Here is a 27,136-nt window from a genome sequence, read left to right on the forward strand (position 1 = left end):
TACAGTCCTTCCCTCTGTAGCATTTCTTAATATTACTCAGTTCCTTTGGCTTTGATGCCTCATGATTGAGTATTGCTCTGTTCATGTAGACTGTGATTTTGCTGTGATCTGATAGGGTTGTCAGTGGGCTGACTGTGAACGCTCTGAGAGACTCTGGGTTGAGGTCAGTGATAAAGTAGTCTATGGTACTACTGCAAAGAGATGAGCTATAGGTGTACCTACCGTAGGAGTTCCCTCGAAGCCTACCATTAACTATGTACATACCCAGTATGCAACATAGCTGCACGAGTTGTGCCCCATTTTTGTTGGTTATGTTGTCGTAGATGTGCCTAGGGGCGCATATGGGGGAGGGAATGCTGTCACCTCCAGGCAGGTGTTTGTCCCCTGTGTGCTGAGGGTGTCAGGTTCTTGTCTGGGTCTGGCATTTAGGTCTCCACAGACTAGTACATGTCCATGCCAGGAAATGATTTATTTCCCCATCCAGGATCGAGAAGTTGTCTTCATTAAAGTATGGGGATTCTAGTGGGGGGGATATAGGTAGCACACAGGAGGACATTTTTCTCTGTTAGGATAATTTCCTTTTGAATTTCTAGCCAAATGTAGAATGTTCCTGTTTTGATTAATTTAATGGAGTGAGTTAGATCTGCTCTATACCAAATTAGCATACCCCCTGAGTCCCTTCCCTGTTTCACACCTGGTAGTTTGGTGGATGGGACTACCAGCTCTCTGTAACCTAGAGGGCAACCAGTGGGTCCATCTCCTCTATACCACCCACCTGGTAGTTTGGTGGATGGGACTACCAGCTCTCTGTAACCTAGAGGGCAACCAGTGGGTCCATCTCCTCTATACCACCCACCTGTTAGTTTGGTGGATGGGACTACCAGCTCTCTGTAACCTAGAGGGCAACCAGTGGGTCCGTCTCCTCTATACCACCCACCTGGTAGTTTGGTGGATGGGACTACCAGCTCTCTGTAACCTAGAGGGCAACCAGTGGGTCCGTCTCCTCTATACCACCCACCTGGTAGTTTGGTGGATGGGACTACCAGCTCTCTGTAACCTAGAGGACAACCAGTGGGTCCATCTCCTCTATACCAGGTTTCTTGTAGAATGACGATGTCTGTATTTCTGATTTATTTGGTAAAGTTCAGGTTCCTGCTCTTCAGGCCAAAGCCAGATGACCTCAGGCCTTGGATATTCCAGGATGAGATAGTGAAGGCTTTGTGTTCCATAAAGTGTCCAGTGTTGTTCGTCGTGTGGTTTGGCCTCAGACCAGTAAGTGGGAACAGAGCCTGCTGAGCATCTGGTACATGCCATTGGCTTGGGCTAGTGTAAGAGTGGGGTTTGGGCCTGTTTGCCCGCTCACAGCCTGGGCGTATGTGTGACTTTCATGTTGAGGCCCTCTTTGTGGAAGTGGGGGGGGGGGGGGCATGGAGTGGGCTGGAAGGGTATAGGTCTGATCTGAGGGGGCCATGGTTGACTGTCCCTCCCTCTACTCTTTCTCGCTCTCTCTCTCTCGTACCATTTAAATTATGCACGATAAGCAACACATTTTGTGTGAATCAAAAACACCTTTTTTCCTTTGTTTGGTTTTCAGAAATGTTCAATGCAAAAATCAGCAAAGCCACATGGACACAGTATAACACAGAGTAGGTCTTTGTCTCAGATCTACAACACTCTCGGAAGACATGTTGAAGCTCTGGTAACACACGAACAAAACGTGTTGGCTATCAGGATCTCCACACCAATAGAATGAGAATTAATCTAATATTCACAGCATCTCACTCCCTGGCCCTGACTCCAGCCTGACTAGAGTGAATCTTCCCTGGGTGAAACTGGGGAATGTAGGGCCTGGGGGCCTGGAAGTCTGGAGGAGGTTTATAAAGACAGAGCTGGGGAGAAGGGTCCTTTAGGGGTCCTATTTCCCTCCCTCTCCTTTAACATCAGGTTTCCTGTTATAATCCCTCCTTTCTTTTAACATCAGGTTTCCTGTTATAATCCCTTATCTCCTTTAACATCAGGTTTCCTGTTATAATCCCTCTATCCCTCCTCTCCTTTAACATCAGGTTTCCTGTTATAATCCCTCTCCTTTAACATCAGGTTTCCTGTTATAATCCCTCCTCTCCTTTAACATCAGGTTTCCTGTTATAATCCCTCTATCCCTCCTCTCCTTTAACATCAGGTTTCCTGTTATAATCCCTCCTCTCCTTTAACATCAGGTTTCCTGTTATAATCCCTCTCCTTTAACATCAGGTTTCCTGTTATAATCCCTCCTCTCCTTTAACATCAGGTTTCCTGTTATAATCCCTCTATCCCTCCTCTCCTTTAACATCAGGTTTCCTGTTATAATCCCTCCTCTCCTTTAACATCAGGTTTCCTGTTATAATCCCTCCTCTCCTTTAACATCAGGTTTCCTGTTATAATCCCTCCTCTCCTTTAACATCAGGTTTCCTGTTATAATCCCTCTCTCCTTTAACATCAGGTTTCCTGTTATAATCCCTCTATCCCTCCCCTCCTTTAACATCAGGTTTCCTGTTATAATCCCTCCTCTCCTTTAACATCAGGTTTCCTGTTATAATCCCTCTCTCCTTTAACATCAGGTTTCCTGTTATAATCCCTCTATCCCTCCTCTCCTTTAACATCAGGTTTCCTGTTATAATCCCTCTATCCCTCCTCTCCTTTAACATCAGGTTTCCTGTTATAATCCCTCCTCTCCTTTAACATCAGGTTTCCTGTTATAATCCCTCCTCTCCTTTAACATCAGGTTTCCTGTTATAATCCCTCTATCCCTCCTCTCCTTTAACATCAGGTTTCCTGTTATAATCCCTCCTCTCCTTTAACATCAGGTTTCCTGTTATAATCCCTTATCTCCTTTAACATCAGGTTTCCTGTTATAATCCCTCTATCCCTCCTCTCCTTTAACATCAGGTTTCCTGTTATAATCCCTCCTCTCCTTTAACATCAGGTTTCCTGTTATAATCCCTCCTCTCCTTTAACATCAGGTTTCCTGTTATAATCCCTCTATCCCTCCTCTCCTTTAACATCAGGTTTCCTGTTATAATCCCTCCTCTCCTTTAACATCAGGTTTCCTGTTATAATCCCTCTCTCCTCTCCCACACTCTCTTTCTCTCTCCCTTCCGCTCCTTCTTTCAACCGCTGATTCCCACCGCTCTCACTCCCACACAAACAAGCCACACAATCAGACACACACACACACACACACACACACACACACACACACATACACATAGACATGAACAAACGAAGAACCAGCCTCCCCATTGCTTAATCAACCCAAACTCTGGGTGTCAATGATGATGATGAGCACTGCTCTCAGACTATAATGATGATGATGAGCACTGCTCTCAGCCTATAATGATGGTGATGAGCACTGCTCTCAGACTATAATGATGGTGATGAGCACTGCTCTCAGACTATAATGATGGTGATGAGCACTGCTCTCAGACTATAATGATGGTGATGAGCACTGCTCTCAGACTATAATGATGGTGATGAGCACTGCTATAAAACTATAATGACGTGATGAGCACTGCTCTCAGACTATAATGATATGATGAGCACTGCTCTCAGACTATAATGATGTGATGAGCACTGCTCTCAGACTATAATGATGATGATGAGCACTGCTCTCAGACTATAATGACGTGATGAGCACTGCTCTCAGACTATAATGACGTGATGAGCACTGCTCTCAGACTATAATGACGTGATGAGCACTGCTATAAAACTATAATGACGTGATGAGCACTGCTCTCAGACTATAATGATGATGATGAGCACTGCTCTCAGACTATAATGACGATGATGAGCACTGCTCTCAGACTATAATGATGGTGATGAGCACTGCTCTCAGACTATAATGATGGTGATGAGCACTGCTCTCAGACTATAATGATGGTGATGAGCACTGCTCTCAGACTATAATGATGATGATGAGCACTGCTCTCAGACTATAATGATGGTGATGAGCACTGCTCTCAGACTATAATGATGGTGATGAGCACTGCTCTCAGACTATAATGATGGTGATGAGCACTGCTCTCAGACTATAATGATGGAGATGAGCACTGCTCTCAGACTATAATGATGGTGATGAGCACTGCTCTCAGACTATAATGACGTGATGAGCACTGCTCTCAGACTATAATGATGGTGATGAGCACTGCTCTCAGACTATAATGATGGTGATGAGCACTGCTCTCAGCCTATAATGATGGTGATGAGCACTGCTCTCAGCCTATAATGATGGTGATGAGCACTGCTCTCAGACTATAATGATATGATGAGCACTGCTCTCAGACTATAATGATGTGATGAGCACTGCTCTCAGACTATAATGATGATGATGAGCACTGCTCTCAGACTATAATGACGTGATGAGCACTGCTCTCAGACTATAATGACGTGATGAGCACTGCTCTCAGACTATAATGACGTGATGAGCACTGCTATAAAACTATAATGACGTGATGAGCACTGCTCTCAGACTATAATGATGATGATGAGCACTGCTCTCAGACTATAATGACGATGATGAGCACTGCTCTCAGATTATAATGATGATGATGAGCACTGCTATAAAACTATAATGACGTGATGAGCACTGCTCTCAGACTATAATGACGTGATGAGCACTGCTCTCAGACTATAATGACGTGATGAGCACTGCTATAAAACTATAATGACGTGATGAGCACTGCTCTCAGACTATAATGACGTGATGAGCACTGCTCTCAGACTATAATGACGTTAAACAAACCATCCATTTACTATAACGTAATGCCATTGAGGGATGCATGTGTGTGTTTGTGTTTGTGTACAGACCATCGAGTGCCTCAGCTACACCACTGACACGCACACACTGCATCCAAGAAATCACACCCTATTCCCTACACAATGCACAAGTTTTAGGGTACCGTTTGGGACGAACCCTGGGACTTTGGACCACCCATATGATAAGCTACATGCCGTAACATTTTCCTGTCCCCTGACTTTAACCCTTAATTCCTTACCTTTGATGCTCACTTGCCCTGGAGTTTAAGCAACTTTCTAGGTTGATCTCTATCACTGTGGATTGAGTGCAGGATGCCGTTTCTTCAGCCACACCAAGTACACAGAAAGACCCCGTAAACAGTCACCTGCCACTGAGTTCCTATCTATCTAAACTGGTGTTGTAGCTAAATGGTACACAGAGGCTAATCATGCTAACAGCCTCCCACTGGGTTCCTAATCTGTCTAGATTAACACTGACGCTAATGCTAGTCTTAGCTGTTAGCTAATCATGCTAACAGCCTCCCACTGGGTTCCTAATCTGTCTAGACTAGCATTGACGCTAATGCTAGTCTTAGCTGTTAGTTAATCATGCTAACAGCCTCCCACTGGGTTCCTAATCTGTCTAGACTAACACTGACGCTAATGCTAGTCTTAGCTGTTAGCTAATCATGCTAACAGCTAAGAGGCTCCTGCCGAGCTACAGACACAATGGCGGTTACCACCTGTCATCTAGCATTGACGCTAACGGTATTGGTCTTCCATCAACATCAGTGATGTATTTGTAATGTTTGAACTAAGAAGATGTGTCACGCTGCTAGCTATAGGGGCATGGAGTATAACATTCTGTCAGAGAATCCTCTGCTGTCTCTGCATGCACACTCAGAGGGCACCACAACGCGTAGCTAGCGTTAGCTCCGACCAGAGGGCACCACCTCACATAGTTAGCGTTAGCTCCGACCAGAGGGCACCACAACGCGTAGCTAGCATTAGCTCCGACCAGAGGGCACCACAACACGTAGCTAGCGTTAGCTCCGACCAGAGGGCACCACAACGCGTAGCTAGCATTAGCTCCGACCAGGGCACCACAACACATCTCCTGAAATAAAACTCAGTTAGCGCCCGACTAGGACACCACAACACGTCTCCTGAAATAAAACTCAGTTAGCTCCGACCAGAGGGCACCACAACACGTAGCTAGCGTTAGCTCCGACCAGAGGGCACCACAACACGTAGCTAGCGTTAGCTCCGACCAGAGGGCACAACAACACGTAGCTAGCGTTAGCTCCGACCAGAGGGCACCACAACACGTAGCTAGCGTTAGCTCCGACCAGGGCACCACAACACGTCTTCTGGAATAAAACTCAACCAGGACCACCGACAGAGACGAGACTGCCGTGTTATATAAGTGTGTGTGTGTGCATGTATTTGTGTGTGTGCATGTATTTGTGTGTGTGTGTGTGTGCATGTTATTCTGTTCCACAGGGTGCAGACTACACATGTCTGTGTGGAGGATAGCAGAGTTGTCATGGAGACCAGCTATAATCAGTGGAATACCTGAAGCTTCTCCCTGGTCTCCAGTGGCTTCCAGCTGGCATCATTCTCAATTAGCCTGTGTGTGTGTGTGTGTGTGTGTGTGTGTGTGTGTGTGTGTGTGTGTGTGTGTGTGTGTGTGTGTGTGTGAGAGTGCGTGAAATATGAATAGCTGAAGCTTCTCTATGGTCTCCGGTGACTCGTCACTCTCAATTAGTTCTATTCACCAGCAAACAGACACACAAACACACATGGCTAAAGTAACTCAACTCTGTCTGTACCCTGTGTCCATGAAACACATGGGCTGTCGAAGAGAAACAGGAATAACAAGCTAATAGTCCATTTTAAAAGGTTCAAGGCCTTTATTTAACTTTAACCAACATAGACAATGAATGACACACACACACACACATCTAATCACTATATAACCAACTACCCAATCAATGACATCAGCACTATGAGGTCATAACCAGGAAGTACAGCCGCTCGTCTTTTGCCATCCATTCATTTCACTCATTGTTCAACACTGTGACATCTATTTTATTCAACTATCCTCCAGACCCATCTTGCATTTAATCCACCAAACGCGTTGTCGTGTCTTTACCATCATTACATTGAAGACTTAGTTTTATCAAAGATTCTCTGTAATTAGTATTACGCGATTAAACTGATTAATCATGTAACTGTAATTAACTAGGAAGTCGGGGCACCAAGGAAAATATTCAGATTACAAGGTTATAATTTCCTAATATAACCTTTCAGATATTTTCATATCTGATCCATAGTCTTCTGATTAATTAATGATTTACTTTACCTCACGTTAGTCTCATTCCAAACGTTATCTGCACAAACCCAGTCTTCACTATGAGTCATCCATACATCAATTGTCTTAAAATAATTTATTTATTACTAATTAAGTAATTCACAGAAATGCATAAACGAACAAACAAAGTAAATATGGTTACACGAAATGATAGGAGAATGTGCCCTAGTGGGCTAAACCGGCATCGCGGCTTGGTGGACAAAACGGAGAGTGGGGTTCAGCTGAGAAGTCACTACAGAGTTAATAATTATAACAATTGAAATGCTAATCCTTTGCACATGAACGCTCACTCATTCGGGAACAATTGCAATCAATCAATATATATATTTACCCTCAGTGTGTCGTCTTGATCGCTGTTGAAAAGTTTGCTTCTTTTGTAGAATTGTCCGTCTCTCTCCCTCTCTCTGTCGTGGTTATAGTGGATAGTTCAGAGTGACATTCATTCATGTTGTTGTAGAGTGGCTGTTTCGGCGGTTGTCGTTCTTCGAGTTCAATGATACCGAATTCCTAGCTGCAGACTAGTAATTAATATCAAAGACTTGTTCTTATTCTGTCGGTATCGATAGTCTAAGAGTTCAACCACGTGGTTAAAAGATTCAGCAATGGTCTACAACCTTTGTACTCTCGTGATTGAGAGAAACATGGTCTGGTGATCATTTCTCAAAGTTGGGTTTTATTGCAGAATTTATTGCAGAATTGCAGAAAAGGGCTGTCCCAGGATGCCTGAGCCAAACTGGGCTCAGGGGCGGTCCTCTGATTTAGTTCAAATCAAAAGGGAATTGGATTTTCCTTCATTAAACAGTCCAAAATCACATTGTAAAATTATGTAAACAGTATCATCCTCACTCATTCATCTTATACAACAATTAGATGTAAACCTCATATCGGAGGCTATTATATAAATAGCGTTATGGTAATGTGGCCGCACCGTCTCCCATGAGCTTCCCCAAGTTGTAACAAACGGACCAGTTCGTAGCTGGATTCTTCACCCATCTGTTATACCTTCTCCGGAACATAAATGTTGTTCGGACCTCAAGTTCTGTGAGGTGGAAGAAATTCCTTTGTTCTCTCTATGAAAACTCACTCTCTCTTATACTGTGTGGCCATGAGGCAGGGTCTTCTCAGGAATGTACGACCTCTCTCTGACCACAGCAGACTAGTAGAAGGAGGCAAGGGGAGGCAGGGAGAGGGGGATGGGCTTGCTGTACCCAAAGAGGGCAACGTCATGACAGCGTACAATAAAATATAACCACTTCCTCCATGTATCACAATGGGATTACTCTTTTCTGGTTATCCGTACCCCAAAAATGGCACCCTATTTGCTATGTAATGCACTATTTATAATGCAGAGGCATTGTAGAGAGTCCTTCTGCAGAGGCATTGTAGAGAGTCCTTTTGCAGATGGATTGTAGAGAGTCCTTAGAAGTTGTGCAACAATTAGTGTGTATTATGTAAGGGTCTGTCAGTCAGACTGCAATCATTCACAGCAGCTGCTGCACCTCATCTCCATTCACTGAAGCAATCTGATACAAACAGACACACATACACACAAGGAGGCACAGACACATGCAGGCAGGCAGAATATAATAGATAAAGGTGTTCTGTTCAGGAGGAAATAGAACAGAACAGATACAGGTGTTCTGTTCAGGAGGAATTAGAACAGAATATATTAGATACAGGTATTCTGTTCAGGAAGACATAGAATAGATACAGGTGTTCTGTTCAGGAGGAAATAGAATAGATACAGGTGTTCTGTTCAGGGGGAAATATAATAGATACAGGTGTTCTGTTCAGGAGGAAATAGAATAGATACAGGTGTTCTGTTCAGGAGGAAATAGAATAGATACAGGTGTTCTGTTCAGGGGGAAATAGAATAGATACAGGTGTTCTGTTCAGGAGGAAATAGAATAGATACAGGTGTTCTGTTCAGGGGGAAATATAATATAATAGATACAGGTGTTCTGTTCAGGAGGAAATAGAACAGAACAGATACAGGTGTTCTGTTCAGGAGGAATTAGAACAGAATATATTAGATACAGGTATTCTGTTCAGGAAGACATAGAATAGATACAGGTGTTCTGTTCAGGAGGAAATAGTACAGAACAGATACAGGTGTTCTGTTCAGGAGGAATTAGAACAGAATATATTAGATACAGGTATTCTGTTCAGGAAGACATAGAATAGATACAGGTGTTCTGTTCAGGAGGAAATAGAATAGATACAGGTGTTCTGTTCAGGGGGAAATATAATAGATACAGGTGTTCTGTTCAGGAGGAAATAGAATAGATACAGGTGTTCTGTTCAGGAGGAAATAGAATAGATACAGGTGTTCTGTTCAGGGGGAAATAGAATAGATACAGGTGTTCTGTTCAGGGGGAAATAGAATAGATACAGGTGTTCTGTTCAGGAGGAAATAGAATAGATACAGGTGTTCTGTTCAGGGGGAAATATAATATAATAGATACAGGTGTTCTGTTCAGGGGAAAATATAATATAATAGATACAGGTGTTCTGTTCAGGAGGAAATAGAATAGATACAGGTGTTCTGTTCAGGAGGAAATAGAATAGATACAGGTGTTCTGTTCAGGGGGAAATATAATATAATAGATACAGGTGTTCTGTTCAGGGGGAAATATAATATAATAGATACAGGTGTTCTGTTCAGGAGGAAATAGAATAGATACAGGTGTTCTGTTCAGGGGAAAATATAATATAATAGATACAGGTGTTCTGTTCAGGGGAAATAGAATAGATACAGGTGTTATGTTCAGGAGGAAATATAATATAATAGATACAGGTGTTCTGTTCAGGAGGAAATATAATAGATACAGGTGTTCTGTTCAGGGGAAAAGATAATATAATAGATACAGGTGTTATGTTCAGGAGGAAATATAATATAATAGATACAGGTGTTATGTTCAGGAGGAAATAGAATAGATACAGGTGTTCTGTTCAGGAGGAAATATAATATAATAGATACAGGTGTTCTGTTCAGGGGAAAAGATAATATAATAGATACAGGTGTTATGTTCAGGAGGAAATAGAATAGATACAGGTGTTCTGTTCAGGAGGAAATAGAATAGATACAGGTGTTCTGTTCAGGAGGAAATAGAATAGATACAGGTGTTCTGTTCAGGAGGAAATAGAATAGATACAGGTGTTCTGTTCAGGGGGAAATAGAATAGATACAGGTGTTCTGTTCAGGGGGAAATATAATATAATAGATACAGGTGTTCTGTTCAGGGGGAAATAGAATAGATACAGGTGTTCTGTTCAGGGGGAAATATAATATAATAGATACAGGTGTTCTGTTCAGGGGGAAATAGAATAGATACAGGTGTTCTGTTCAGGGGGAAATATAATATAATAGATACAGGTGTTCTGTTCAGGGGGAAATATAATATAATAGATACAGGTGTTCTGTTCAGGGGAAAAGATAATATAATAGATACAGGTGTTCTGTTCAGGAGGAAATAGAATAGATACAGGTGTTCTGTTCAGGGGGAAATAGAATAGATACAGGTGTTCTGTTCAGGGGGAAATATAATATAATAGATACAGGTGTTCTGTTCAGGAGGAAATAGAATAGATACAGGTGTTCTGTTCAGGGGAAAATATAATAGATACAGGTGTTCTGTTCAGGGGGAAATAGAATAGATACAGGTGTTCTGTTCAGGGGGAAATAGAATAGATACAGGTGTTCTGTTCAGGGGGAAATATAATATAATAGATACAGGTGTTCTGTTCAGGGGAAAAGATAATATAATAGATACAGGTGTTATGTTCAGGAGGAAATAGAATAGATACAGGTGTTCTGTTCAGGGGGAAATAGAATAGATACAGGTGTTCTGTTCAGGAGGAAATAGAATAGATACAGGTGTTCTGTTCAGGGGGAAATATAATATAATAGATACAGGTGTTCTGTTCAGGGGAAAAGATAATATAATAGATACAGGTGTTCTCTTCAGGAGGAAATAGAATAGATACAGGTGTTCTGTTCAGGGGAAAAGATAATATAATAGATACAGGTGTTCTGTTCAGGAGGAAATAGAATAGATACAGGTGTTCTGTTCAGGGGAAAAGATAATATAATAGATACAGGTGTTCTGTTCAGGAGGAAATAGAATAGATACAGGTGTTCTGTTCAGGGGGAAATAGAATAGATACAGGTGTTCTGTTCAGGGGGAAATATAATATAATAGATACAGGTGTTCTGTTCAGGAGGAAATAGAATAGATACAGGTGTTCTGTTCAGGGGAAAATATAATAGATACAGGTGTTCTGTTCAGGGGGAAATAGAATAGATACAGGTGTTCTGTTCAGGGGGAAATAGAATAGATACAGGTGTTCTGTTCAGGGGGAAATATAATATAATAGATACAGGTGTTCTGTTCAGGGGAAAAGATAATATAATAGATACAGGTGTTATGTTCAGGAGGAAATAGAATAGATACAGGTGTTCTGTTCAGGGGGAAATAGAATAGATACAGGTGTTCTGTTCAGGAGGAAATAGAATAGATACAGGTGTTCTGTTCAGGGGGAAATATAATATAATAGATACAGGTGTTCTGTTCAGGGGAAAAGATAATATAATAGATACAGGTGTTCTCTTCAGGAGGAAATAGAATAGATACAGGTGTTCTGTTCAGGGGAAAAGATAATATAATAGATACAGGTGTTCTGTTCAGGAGGAAATAGAATAGATACAGGTGTTCTGTTCAGGGGAAAAGATAATATAATAGATACAGGTGTTCTGTTCAGGAGGAAATAGAATAGATACAGGTGTTCTGTTCAGGAGGAAATATAATATAATAGATACAGGTGTTCTGTTCAGGGGGAAATATAATATAATAGATACAGGTGTTCTGTTCAGGAGGAAATAGAATAGATACAGGTGTTCTGTTCAGGAGGAAATATAATATAATAGATACAGGTGTTATGTTCAGGAGGAAATAGAATATAATAGATACAGGTGTTATGTTCAGGAGGAAATAGAATAGATACAGGTGTTCTGTTCAGGAGGAAATAGAATAGATACAGGTGTTATGTTCAGGAGGAAATAGAATAGATACAGGTGTTCTGTTCAGGAGGAAATAGAATAGATACAGGTGTTCTGTTCAGGAGGAAATAGAATAGATACAGGTGTTATGTTCAGGAGGAAATAGAATAGATACAGGTGTTCTGTTCAGGGGGAAATATAATATAATAGATACAGGTGTTCTGTTCAGGGGAAAATATAATATAATAGATACAGGTGTTCTGTTCAGGGGAAATAGAATAGATACAGGTGTTATGTTCAGGAGGAAATAGAATAGATACAGGTGTTATGTTCAGGAGGAAATATAATATAATAGATACAGGTGTTATGTTCAGGAGGAAATATAATATAATAGATACAGGTGTTATGTTCAGGAGGAAATATAATAAATACAGGTGTTCTGTTCAGGAGGAAATAGAATAGATACAGGTGTTCTGTTCAGGGGGAAATATAATATAATAGATACAGGTGTTCTGTTCAGGGGGAAATAGAATAGATACAGGTGTTCTGTTCAGGGGGAAATATAATATAATAGATACAGGTGTTCTGTTCAGGGGGAAATAGAATAGATACAGGTGTTCTGTTCAGGGGAAAATATAATATAATAGATACAGGTGTCCTGTTCAGGGGGAAATAGAATAGATACAGGTGTTCTGTTCAGGGGGAAATATAATATAATAGATACAGGTGTTCTGTTCAGGGGAAAAGATAATATAATAGATACAGGTGTTCTGTTCAGGAGGAAATAGAATAGATACAGGTGTTCTGTTCAGGGGGAAATAGAATAGATACAGGTGTTCTGTTCAGGAGGAAATATACTATAATAGATACAGGTGTTATGTTCAGGAGGAAATATAATAGATACAGGTGTTATGTTCAGGGGGAAATAGAATAGATACAGGTGTTCTGTTCAGGAGGAAATAGAATAGATACAGGTGTTCTGTTCAGGGGGAAATAGAATATAATAAATACAGGTGTTCTGTTCAGGAGGAAATATAATATAATAGATACAGGTGTTCTGTTCAGGGGGAAATATAATATAATAGATACAGGTGTTCTGTTCAGGGGGAAATATAATAGATACAGGTGTTCTGTTCAGGAGGAAATAGAATAGATACAGGTGTTATGTTCAGGAGGAAATATAATATAATAGATACAGGTGTTATGTTCAGGAGGAAATATAATAGATACAGGTGTTCTGTTCAGGAGGAAATAGAATAGATACAGGTGTTATGTTCAGGAGGAAATATAATATAATAGATACAGGTGTTATGTTCAGGAGGAAATAGAATAGATACAGGTGTTCTGTTCAGGAGGAAATAGAATAGATACAGGTGTTCTGTTCAGGAGGAAATATAATAGATACAGGTGTTCTGTTCAGGAGGAAATATAATATAATAGATACAGGTGTTCTGTTCAGGGGGAAATATAATATAATAGATACAGGTGTTCTGTTCAGGGGAAAATATAATATAATAGATACAGGTGTTCTGTTCAGGAGGAAATAGAATAGATACAGGTGTTCTGTTCAGGAGGAAATAGAATAGATACAGGTGTTCTGTTCAGGAGGAAATAGAATATAATAGATACAGGTGTTATGTTCAGGAGGAAATAGAATAGATACAGGTGTTCTGTTCAGGAGGAAATAGAATAGATACAGGTGTTATGTTCAGGAGGAAATATAATAGATACAGGTGTTCTGTTCAGGGGGAAATATAATATAATAGATACAGGTGTTCTGTTCAGGAGGAAATAGAATATAATAGATACAGGTGTTATGTTCAGGGGGAAATAGAATAGATACAGGTGTTCTGTTCAGGGGGAAATATAATATAATAGATACAGGTGTTCTGTTCAGGAGGAAATAGAATATAATAGATACAGGTGTTATGTTCAGGGGGAAATAGAATAGATACAGGTGTTCTGTTCAGGAGGAAATAGAATAGATACAGGTGTTCTGTTCAGGGGGAAATATAATATAATAGATACAGGTGTTCTGTTCAGGAGGAAATAGAATAGATACAGGTGTTCTGTTCAGGGGGAAATATAATAGATACAGGTGTTCTGTTCAGGGGAAAATATAATATAATAGATACAGGTGTTCTGTTCAGGGGAAAATATAATAGAATAGATACAGGTGTTATGTTCAGGAGGAAATATAATAAATACAGGTGTTATGTTCAGGAGGAAATAGAATAGATACAGGTGTTCTGTTCAGGGGGAAATATAATAGATACAGGTGTTCTGTTCAGGGGGAAATAGAATAGATACAGGTGTTATGTTCAGGAGGAAATAGAATAGATACAGGTGTTCTGTTCAGGAGGAAATAGAATAGATACAGGTGCTATGTTCAGGAGGAAATAGAATAGATACAGGTGTTATGTTCAGGAGGAAATAGAATAGATACAGGTGTTATGTTCAGGGGGAAATATAATATAATAAATACAGGTGTTCTGTTCAGGGGGAAATAGAATAGATACAGGTGTTATGTTCAGGGGAAAATATAATATAATAGATACAGGTGTTATGTTCAGGGGAAAATATAATATAATAGATACAGGTGTTATGTTCAGGAGGAAATAGAATAGATACAGGTGTTCTGTTCAGGAGGAAATAGAATAGATACAGGTGTTCTGTTCAGGGGGAAATATAATATAATAGATACAGGTGTTCTGTTCAGGGGAAAAGATAATAGAATAGATACAGGTGTTCTGTTCAGGAGGAAATAGAATAGAATAGATACAGGTGTTCTGTTCAGGGGGAAATATAATATAATAGATACAGGTGTTATGTTCAGGAGGAAATATAATATAATAGATACAGGTGTTCTGTTCAGGAGGAAATATAATATAATAGATACAGGTGTTCTGTTCAGGAGGAAATAGAATAGATACAGGTGTTCTGTTCAGGGGAAAATATAATATAATAGATACAGGTGTTATGTTCAGGAGGAAATATAATAGATACAGGTGTTCTGTTCAGGGGGAAATATAATAAATACAGGTGTTCTGTTCAGGAGGAAATAGAATAGATACAGGTGTTCTGTTCAGGGGGAAATATAATATAATAGATACAGGTGTTCTGTTCAGGAGGAAATAGAATAGATACAGGTGTTCTGTTCAGGGGAAAATATAATATAATAGATACAGGTGTTCTGTTCAGGAGGAAATAGAATAGATACAGGTGTTATGTTCAGGAGGAAATAGAATAGATACAGGTGTTATGTTCAGGAGGAAATAGAATAGATACAGGTGTTATGTTCAGGAGGAAATAGAATAGATACAGGTGTTCTGTTCAGGAGGAAATAGAATAGATACAGGTGTTCTGTTCAGGAGGAAATAGAATAGATACAGGTGTTCTGTTAAAGGAGGAAAGCCTGGAAGGTGCCACTTCTGAACACCTACAGATCTAGTAGACCTAGTAGTATATCTAGCCTTGTACTTTACGAGTAACGATGGCGTTTGTGTATGTTATGTATTTCTACTTCCGCAGGGATGCTGGCCCATGTTGAATCTACAAGGTGTCGTAAGAGTTCCGCAGGGATGCTGGCCCATGTTTACTCTACAAGGTGTCGAAAGAGTTCCACAGGGATGCTGGCCCATGTTGACTCTACAAGGTGTCGAAAGAGTTCCACAGGGATGCTGGCCCATGTTGACTCTACAAGGTGTCGAAAGAGTTCCACAGGGATGCTGGCCCATGTTGAATCTACAAGGTGTCGTAAGAGTTCTGCAGGGATGCTGGCCCATGTTGACTCTACAAGGTGTCGAAAGAGTTCCACAGGGATGCTGGCCCATGTTGACTCTACAAGGTGTCGAAAGAGTTCCACAGGGATGCTGGCCCATGTTGACTCTACAAGGTGTCGAAAGAGTTCCACAGGGATGCTGGCCCATGTTGACTCTACAAGGTGTCGAAAGAGTTCCGCAGGGATGCTGGCCCATGTTGACTCAACAAGGTGTCTAAAGAGTTCCACAGGGATGCTGGCCCATGTTGACTCAACAAGGTATCGAAAGAGTTCCACAGGGATGCTGGCCCATGTTGACTCTACAAGGTGTCAAAAGAGTTCCACAGGGATGCTGGCCCATGTTGACTCCACAAGGTGTTGAAAGAGTTCCACAGGGATGCTGGCCCCATGTTGACTCCACAAGGTGTCGAAAGAGTTCCACAGGGATGCTGGCCCATGTTGACTCAACAAGGTGTTGAAAGAGTTCCACAGGGATGCTGGCCCATGTTGACTCTACAAGGTGTTGAAAGAGTTCCACAGGGATGCTGGCCCATGTTGACTCTACAAGGTGTTGAAAGAGTTCCACAGGGATGCTGGCCCATGTGGACTCTACAAGGTGTTGAAAGAGTTCCACAGGGATGCTGGCCCATGTTGACTCAACAAGGTGTTGAAAGAGTTCCACAGAGATGCTGGCCCATGTTGACTCTACAAGGTGTTGAAAGAGTTCCACAGGGATGCTGGCCCATGTTGACTCCACAAGGTGTTGAAAGAGTTCCACAGGGATGCTGGCCCATGTTGACTCCACAAGGTGTTGAAAGAGTTCCACAGGGATGCTGGCCCATGTTGACTCTACAAGGTGTTGAAAGAGTTCCACAGGGATGCTGGTCCATGTTGACTCTACAAGGTGTCTAAAGAGTTCCACAGGGATGCTGGCCCCATGTTGACTCTACAAGGTGTTGAAAGAGTTCCACAGGGATGCTGGCCCCATGTTGACTCTACAAGGTGTTGAAAGAGTTCCACAGGGATGCTGGCCCATGTTGACTCTACAAGGTGTTGAAAGAGTTCCACAGGGATGCTGGCCCCATGTTGACTCTACAAGGTGTCTAAAGAGTTCCACAGGGATGCTGGCCCATGTTGACTCTACAAGGTGTTGAAAGAGTTCCACAGGGATGCTGGCCCATGTTGACTCTACAAGGTGTTGAAAGAGTTCCACAGGGATGCTGGCCCCAATAATCTGTATCGGCGTTGAAAAATCATAATCGGCCGACCTCTAGTTGAGTGTGAAAAGCCGTTCTTGACACAAACCGGTGCGCCTGGCACCTACTACCAAACCCAGTTCAAAGACACTTACATCTTTTGTCTTGCCCATTCACCCTCTGAATAACACACATACACAATCCATGTCTCATTTGTCTCAATGCTTAAAAATCCTTCTTTAACCCGTCTCCTCCACTTCATCTACACTGATTGAAGTGGATTTAACAGGTGACATCAATAAGGGATCATATCTTTCACCTGGATTCACCTGGATTCATGTCATAATGTTTTGTTACACACCGTGTATATTAACCACACACACACACACACAGACACACACACAGTACACACACACACACACACACAGTACACACAGTACACTATCCCACGAGGTTGGCCTAATTATGCCATTACTCATTCAAATGAGACAACAAAATTTAAAAAGGTAAAGCCTTAAATTCCCTTTGCACTTCCGACCATTATTTACCATTTTATATTCCCGGCACTGTAAAATATTGAAATGATAATTGCATCCCAACTTCCCCTCGTCTCCTCCTCTCGTCTCCTCCCCTCGCCCCCACACCATCCACGGCCAAGCAGCTCACTTTTGACATAATATGCTAGGGTAAGTCCCAAATGCACCCTGTTCCCCTATATAGTACACTACTTTTGACCAGAGTCTACAATAGGGAATAGGGTGCCATTTTAGACACAGACCAAGTGATTCAGGAGGAGGATGGTAATTTTCTCATCGATCCGTTGGTCCGTAGGCTAGGAGTTAGGAGCTAAGACACCCCCGCCTGCGTTGGCTGACCCTCCAAACGGCCCACAGCTTGTTAACTAGATGGAAATGTGGACAACTGGCTCCTTCTTTCACCAGAAACTCAGTCTCTAGCTACGTAACGCAAACTTATACATAACAAAGTGAAACTTCTCTAAAGAGGTTTCGGAAAACGTAGGGGCGTAGCATAACGTAGGACTGTACATAACATGCGATAAAGGAGGCAAACTTACACATAACACCAATGTATAAATAACCCCAAGTTGAATGTTCAGATAAGTCGTGGGAGCACTTGAAGGGACTGATAACATATTGGTAAGAAATGTATTCTTTTTGACATGTAAGGAACAGGGCTGTGTTTGGCCAGCTCTCATAGGCTGTGTCCCAAATTGCACCCTATCCCTAAGGGAACACGGCTCCATTTGGCCAGCTCCTATACAGATGAAGAGATGACTCACATGCTACTGTGGACTACAGATCATCTTAAAAACGCTGTCGGACAAATGAATAGTATTTATCACATTAACGATGTACAAAGGATGTCCTCGCTCCTCACGAGCTCCAGCTGCCACGACAGCATCATCTGTACTGAACCGTCTCTATTGTTAAAGGGACAATCTGCAGTTCAAACGACAATAACAAAGCGGACAACCCCGCCACTGTTTCGGTAAACAGCTGAGGGACGGGCTCGGGAGAGACGAAGGTTGAAAGTCATGCGTCCTCCGATACACAACCCAACCAAGCCGCACTGCTTCTTAACACAGTGCGCATCCAACCCGGAAGCCAGCTAGCCGCACCAATGTCTTCGGAGGAAACACCGTGCACCTGGCAACCTTTGGTTAGCGCGCACTGCGCCGGGCTGGGGGAAAATTAAACCACTCTCAAATTCATGGCCCTGTGGATGCAAGGACTGACCATCCATGATATCAAAATTAGGCTTGGGCGGTATACCGTATACTGGGATATTTGGAAATAGCCACGGGATGGTTTTTCAATACTGTCTGTTTCAACTGTTTTCTTTGATATGTGTATATATATATATATATATATATATATATATATATATATATCTTTTTTTTAGTTACTTTTTAAGTAAATACCTGCAGTCAACTTGTAAAATACGTTAGGAGATAACGCATATTGCATTCTTCATTTCTTGTGAGTCACTGTTGCGCAGCACGATCTAATTACAGTATTAAATTCACAACTAAATGTTTGACAGCTAGATAGATATCTTACAACTGTTAAGTTAACGGTCTACAATGTGCTAAATGCGCTGCAGTTGCACTAACAGTAGTTAGCTATCTAGCTTGTTAGCTTCTTGCAAAATCAAGCGTTTGGTAACAGCAGAGAATCCCCTCCTGGATCAAGAGCCTTGCTGTCTAATATTTGTTATGTGCGTGCAGCAAACTGTAAGATGCATTTTTAGAGTTACTTGTATAACTTTATTAGCTAGTATGTCTGTCCTGCAAATAGTTTATGTCAGAAACTGTATAAAATGTTCGCAATGCGCTCGTTAGTATTTAGCTAGCATTCTCTATGGGATTTTACATATACTTGTTAGCATTGCTAACCTTTCGGATTACAGAGGCACAGTGGGGTTTGAAAATACCTCTCCTTGTGTTCAGTGCCGGTACTACCAAACATCCCGAGATGGCACAAGGTCGGTATGAAGGTATGACAATCTGAATCCCGCAGAGAGAGTTTGCTGCACTGAAAGTAAATGGGCTGAATAATTTTGCACTCCCAATTTTTCAGTTTTTGATTTGTTAAAAAAGTTTGAAATATCCAATAAATGTCGTTCCACTTCATGATTGTGTCCCACTTGTTGTTGATTCTTCACAAAAAAATACAGTTTTATATCTTTATGTTTGAAGCCTGAAATGTGGCAAAAGGTCGCAAAGTTCAAGGGGGACGAATAATTTCGCAAGGCACTGTACATATCATTAATATATAAGTCCAAAAATGTATCTAGCAACTGCAGATTGCACCTTTAAATGGCTATAATTACAGCCTAATAGTTCAATCACCAGACTGCACTGTTCCCTGGTTGTCATATTCCCAGACCCATGACTATCTATCTTTCTCCTTCTCAAAATAGCACCCGCCATAGTGTGTATGAGCCCTGGTCAAACTCTACGGCTCTGTCCTGGCCCTGAAGGGAAGATATAACACTGCACTACACACACACACACAGGGGAAGATATGCAGCGGCTACCCCCCCCCCCCCCCCCCGGTGTGGCGTGAGCAAATTCGGTCCTCAAGGTGTGAGTCACCAACTCGCCAGCTCACCGGCTCGCAGCCATCCGGTCGGAAACTACGTAAACCCATCCACTCCACTCCACTGGAAGTCCTTCCAGAAGATACTGACTGCATTACGGGGCCACACACACACACACACACACACACAAACACACACACACACACACACACACACACACATCTGTCTTTCTTGGACAAAGTACATGTTGTGCAACCAGGGAACCTCTAAAAATGAGTTTCCATTGACTCCAGTGTGGTTATTAACTTTCCATTGCTGTGCAAGCACAGTCAGCGACACAGGTGACGTCAAATAGTGTCCTTCCCCCAGAGTCACTACATTATCAGCTGAGGAGCTCTCCGAGAGGGAGTGCGTATGTGTGTGTGTACTTACTGCACAGGCCGATGATGTGGCTGCTGTCTTCGTGGACAAACTTCTTAGTCACCGCCTCCTCCATGATCTGTTTCACCTGTACAGAGAGACACAGGATCATTGTCGTCATTAAGATTTATCATCATTACCATCGTCATCATCATTACCACCGTCATCACCATTACCATCATCGTCATTACCATCGTCATTACTATTACCATCGTCATCATCATTGCCATCACATCATCATTACCATCGTCATCACCATCATCATTACCATCACCATCATCATTACCATTACCATCATCATTACCATTACCATCATCATTACCATCACCATCATCATTACCATTGTCATCACCATCATCACCATCATCATTACCATTACCATCATCATTACCATTACCATCATCATTACCATCACCATCATCATTGCCATCACCATCATTACCATCGTCATCACCATCATCATTACCATCGTCATCACCATCACCATTACCATCATCATTTACATTACCACCGTCATCAGCATTACCATCATCATTATCATCGTCATCAGCATTACCATCATCATTATCATCGTCATCAGCATTACCATCATCATTATCGTTGTCATCAGCATTACCATCATCATTACCATCGTCGTCATCATTACCGTCGTCATTTCCATTACCATCATCATTACCATCGTCATCATCATTACCATTACCGTCATTACCATTACCATCGTCATCATCATTACCATTACCATCACCATCGTCATCACCATCACCATTACCATCATCATTTACATTACCACCGTCATCAGCATTACCATCATCATTATCATCATCATCAGCATTACCATCATCATTACCATCGTCATCATCATTACCGTTGTCATTTCCATTACCATCATCATTACCATCGTCATCATCATTACCATTACCATCATTACCATTACCATCGTCATCATCATCGTCATTACCATCATCATTACCATTGTCATCATCCATCATTATAATCAAACCAATCCTTATCACCTCGAATAGAGGGGGTATGTGGCATAGACCTTATAAAGGTCAAAAATCGATCTGTGCCTCGACACAATCCCGTCTCGGAGCTCAACAGACAATTCCTTCGACCTCATGTCTTGGTTTTATCTCTGACATGCACTGTCAACCATAGGACCTTATAAAGACAAGTGTGTTCATTTCCAAATCATGACCAATCAATTGAATTTACCACAGGTGGATTCCAATCAAGTTGTAGAAAAAAATCTCAAGGATGATCAACGTAAACAAAACATTTATTGAATCCGTTTTAGATTAAGACTGTAACGTAACAAAATGTGGAAAAAGTCAAAGGGGTCTGAATTCTTTCCGAATCTTTATTTTTAAATAACTATATACAGTATAATAGAGGTGGCGGTGTTGGAAATGTATTTGGCTGTTGATCTGCTTCTGTCCTGTAGGTAGCATAGTGTGCTCTTTTCAATGGATGGATCCCGGTCTCCGGGGGGGCTTGGGTTCCCGGTGGGCAGGGATGGTCTGCCGGTCACTGGGACGACAAACCAACTTGGGATGGGGGGAGGTTTTAGTGGGTAACAGAGAACAATTGGAGGTTTACTCTGTACAGCTAGCTATATGGACACTTTTTAAGGATAAGTTTAACAAACATATATTATGATAAATAACATTGAAACGTGTATCTCATTATGGTAAGTGGAAAAGGGACGGGGGGGGGGGGGGGGGGACGGGGGGGGGACGGGGGGGGACGGGGACGGGGGGGGACGGGGGGGACGGGGGGGACGGACGGGGGGGGGAAATATACTTCTCCTATGTGCAAAGAAACTCAAAAGGGGTGATGATATTGATTAACAATCATTTTGATCCGAATGTGCAAACTATCCAAACAGATCTGCAAGGTAGATGGATTCTTTTAAATATGTTATTGAACCATGAACAGATTTGGCTCATTAATCTATACGGTCCAAATAACGATGATTCACGGTTCTTTGAAAATATAAATAATAATCGATCAAGCCTGCAAGCAATGAAATACTATTATTACGGTGGGAGATTATAACACGGTTTAAAATACCTCTATGGACCGTAAATGAAATCACACTACAAACTAAAACCATCATGCACTTAAAGGAAATCAGGAATATCATGGATATGATGGTGCTAGTGGATATGTGGAGGATTAAATACCCTGACCTAGTGAGAGATACATGGAGGAGATTTAATACCCTGACCTAGTGAGATATACATGGAGGAGGTTTAATATCCTGACCTAGTGAGATATACATGGAGGAGGTTTAATACCCTGACCTAGTGAGATATACATGGAGGAGGTTTAATACCCTGACCTAGTGAGAGATACATGGAGGAGGTTTAATACCCTGACCTAGTGAGATATACATGGAGGAGGTTTAATACCCTGACCTAGTGAGATATACATGGAGGAGGTTTAATACCCTGACCTAGTGAGATATACATGGAGGAGGTTTAATATCCTGACCTAGTGAGAGATACATGGAGGAGGTTTAATACCCTGACCTAGTGAGATATACATGGAGGTTTAATATCCTGACCTAGTGAGATATACATGGAGGAGGTTTAATACCCTGACCTAGTGAGATATACATGGAGGTTTAATACCCTGACCTAGTGAGATATACATGGAGGAGGTTTAATACCCTGACCTAGTGAGAGATACATGGAGGAGGTTTAATACCCTGACCTAGTGAGATATACATGGAGGAGGTTTAATACCCTGACCTAGTGAGAGATACATGGAGGAGGTTTAATACCCTGACCTAGTGAGAGATACATGGAGGAGGTTTAATACCCTGACTTAGTGAGAGATACATGGAGGAGGTTTAATATCCTGACCTAGTGAGAGATACATGGAGGAGGTTTAATACCCTGACCTAGTGAGATATACATGGAGGAGGTTTAATACCCTGACCTAGTGAGATATACATGGAGGAGGTTTAATACCCTGACCTAGTGAGAGATACATGGAGGAGGTTTAATACCCTGACCTAGTGAGAGATACATGGAGGAGGTTTAATACCCTGACCTAGTGAGAGATACATGGAGGAGGTTTAATATCCTGACCTAGTGAGAGATACATGGAGGAGGTTTAATACCCTGACCTAGTGAGATATACATGGAGGAGGTTTAATATCCTGACTTAGTGAGATATACATGGAGGAAGTTTAATACCCTGACCTAGTGAGATATACATGGAGGTTTAATATCCTGACCTAGTGAGATATACATGGAGGAGGTTTAATATCCTGACCTAGTGAGATATACATGGAGGAGGTTTAATACCCTGACCTAGTGAGATATACATGGAGGAGATTTAATACCCTGACCTAGTGAGATATACATGGAGGTTTAATATCCTGACCTAGTGAGATATACATGGAGGAGGTTTAATACCCTGACCTAGTGAGAGATACATGGAGGAGGTTTAATATCCTGACCTAGTGAAATATACATGGAGGTTTAATATCCTGACCTAGTGAGATATACATGGAGGTTTAATATCCTGACCTAGTGAGATATACATGGAGGAGGTTTAATACCCTGACCTAGTGAGAGATACATGGAGGAGGTTTAATATCCTGACCTAGTGAGATATACATGGAAGTTTAATATCCTGACCTAGTGAGATATACATGGAGGAGGTTTAATATCCTGACCTAGTGAGATAAACATGGAGGAGGTTTAATATCCTGACCTAGTGAGATATACATGGAGGAGGTTTAATATCCTGACCTAGTGAGATATACATGGAGGAGGTTTAATACCCTGACCTAGTGAGAGATACATGGAGGAGGTTTAATATCCTGACCTAGTGAGATATACATGGAAGTTTAATATCCTGACCTAGTGAGATATACATGGAGGAGGTTTAATACCCTGACCTAGTGAGATATACATGGAGGAGGTTTAATACCCTGACCTAGTGAGATATACATGGAGGAGGTTTAATATCCTGACCTAGTGAGATATACATGGAGGAGGTTTAATACCCTGACCTAGTGAGAGATACATGGAGGAGGTTTAATATCCTGAACTAGTGAGAGATACATGGAGGAGGTTTAATACCCTGACCTAGTGAGATATACATGGAGGAGGTTTAATATCCTGACTCACTAGGTCAGGGTATTAAACCTCCTCCATGTATATCTCACTAGGTCAGGATATTAAACCTCCATGTATATCTCACTAGGTCAGGATATTAAACCTCCTCCATGTAAATCTCACTAGGTCAGGATATTAAACCTCCTCCATGTATCTCTCACTAGGTCAGGGTATTAAACCTCCTCCATGTATATCTCACTAGGTCAGGGTATTAAACCTCCTCCATGTATCTCTCACTAGGTCAGGGTATTAAACCTCCTCCATGTATATCTCACTAGGTCAGGATATTAAACCTCCATGTATATCTCACTAGGTCAGGGTATTAAACCTCCTCCATGTATATCTCACTAGGTCGGGATATTAAACCTCCTCCATGTATATCTCACTAGGTCAGGATATTAAACCTCCTCCATGTATATCTCACTAGGTCAGGGTATTAAACATCCTCCATGTATATCTCACTAGGTCAGGATATTAAACCTCCTCCATGTATCTCTCACTAGGTCAGGGTATTAAACCTCCTCCATGTATATCTCACTAGGTCAGGGTATTAAACCTCCTCCATGTATATCTCACTAGATCAGGGTATTAAACCTCCTCCATGTATATCTCACTAGGTCAGGATATTAAACCTCCATGTATATCTCACTAGGTCAGGATATTAAACCTCCTCCATGTATATCTCACTAGGTCAGGATATTAAACCTCCTCCATGTATATCTCACTAGGTCAGGGTATTAAACCTCCTCCATGTATATCTCACTAGGTCAGGATATTAAACCTCCTCCATGTATCTCTCACTAGGTCAGGGTATTAAACCTCCTCCATGTATATCTCACTAGGTCAGGGTATTAAACCTCCTCCATGTATCTCTCACTAGGTCAGGGTATTAAACCTCCTCCATGTATATCTCACTAGGTCAGGATATTAAACCTCCATGTATATCTCACTAGGTCAGGGTATTAAACCTCCTCCATGTATATCTCACTAGGTCGGGATATTAAACCTCCTCCATGTATATCTCACTAGGTCAGGATATTAAACCTCCTCCATGTATATCTCACTAGGTCAGGGTATTAAACATCCTCCATGTATATCTCACTAGGTCAGGATATTAAACCTCCTCCATGTATCTCTCACTAGGTCAGGGTATTAAACCTCCTCCATGTATATCTCACTAGGTCAGGGTATTAAACCTCCTCCATGTATATCTCACTAGATCAGGGTATTAAACCTCCTCCATGTATATCTCACTAGGTCAGGATATTAAACCTCCATGTATATCTCACTAGGTCAGGATATTAAACCTCCTCCATGTATATCTCACTAGGTCAGGATATTAAACCTCCTCCATGTATATCTCACTAGGTCAGGGTATTAAACCTCCTCCATGTATATCTCACTAGGTCAGGATATTAAACCTCCTCCATGTATATCTCACTAGGTCAGGGTATTAAACCTCCTCCATGTAAATCTCACTAGGTCAGGGTATTAAACCTCCTCCATGTATATCTCACTAGGTCAGGGTATTAAACCTCCTCCATGTATCTCTCACTAGGTCAGGGTATTAAACCTCCTCCATGTATATCTCACTAGGTCAGGGTATTAAACCTCCTCCATGGATCTCTCACTAGGTCAGGGTATTAAACCTCCTCCATGTATATCTCACTAGGTCAGGGTATTAAACCTCCTCCATGTATCTCTCACTAGGTCAGGTTATTAAACCTCCATGTATATCTCACTAGGTCAGGTTATTAAACCTCCTCCATGTATATCTCACTAGGTCAGGGTATTAAACCTCCATGTATATCTCACTAGGTCAGGGTATTAAACCTCCATGTATATCTCACTAGGTCAGGGTATTAAACCTCCATGTATATCTCACTAGGTCAGGATATTAAACCTCCTCCATGTATCTCTCACTAGGTCAGGATATTAAACCTCCTCCATATATATCTCACTAGGTCAGGATATTAAACCTCCTCCATGTATATCTCACTAGGTCAGGGTATTAAACCTCCTCCATGTATATCTCACTAGGTCAGGGTATTAAACCTCCTCCATGTATATCTCACTAGGTCAGGGTATTAAACCTCCATGTATATCTCACTAGGTCAGGGTATTAAACCTCCTCCATGTATATCTCACTAGGTCAGGGTATTAAACCTCCTCCATGTATATCTCACTAGGTCAGGGTATTAAACCTCCTCCATGTATATCTCACTAGGTTAGGGTATTAAACCTCCTCCATGTATCTCTCACTAGGTCAGGGTATTAAACCTCCTCCATGTATATCTCACTAGGTCAGGGTATTAAACCTCCTCCATGTATCTCTCACTAGGTCAGGGTATTAAACCTCCTCCATATATATCTCACTAGGTCAGGGTATTAAACCTCCTCCATGTATATCTCACTAGG

The 27,136-nt window shown here is 41.5% G+C and overlaps 1 protein-coding gene across 2 annotated transcripts in view; it reads right to left on the minus strand.

Moving 5' to 3' along the window:
- LOC110519585 (small G protein signaling modulator 2) overlaps nt 1-27,136 on the minus strand; it is a 233,537-nt gene that overhangs the window by 182,648 nt on the left and 23,753 nt on the right. For both annotated transcript variants that reach the window (XM_036965645.1, XM_036965644.1), the window contains exon 2: nt 20,595-20,670. In XM_036965645.1, the coding sequence (XP_036821540.1) occupies nt 20,595-20,670 (76 nt within the window). The remainder of the gene's footprint in view (nt 1-20,594; nt 20,671-27,136) is intronic.

This window comes from Oncorhynchus mykiss, chromosome 27, assembly GCF_013265735.2.
Source record: "Oncorhynchus mykiss isolate Arlee chromosome 27, USDA_OmykA_1.1, whole genome shotgun sequence".
NCBI classification, from domain to species: domain Eukaryota; kingdom Metazoa; phylum Chordata; class Actinopteri; order Salmoniformes; family Salmonidae; genus Oncorhynchus; species Oncorhynchus mykiss.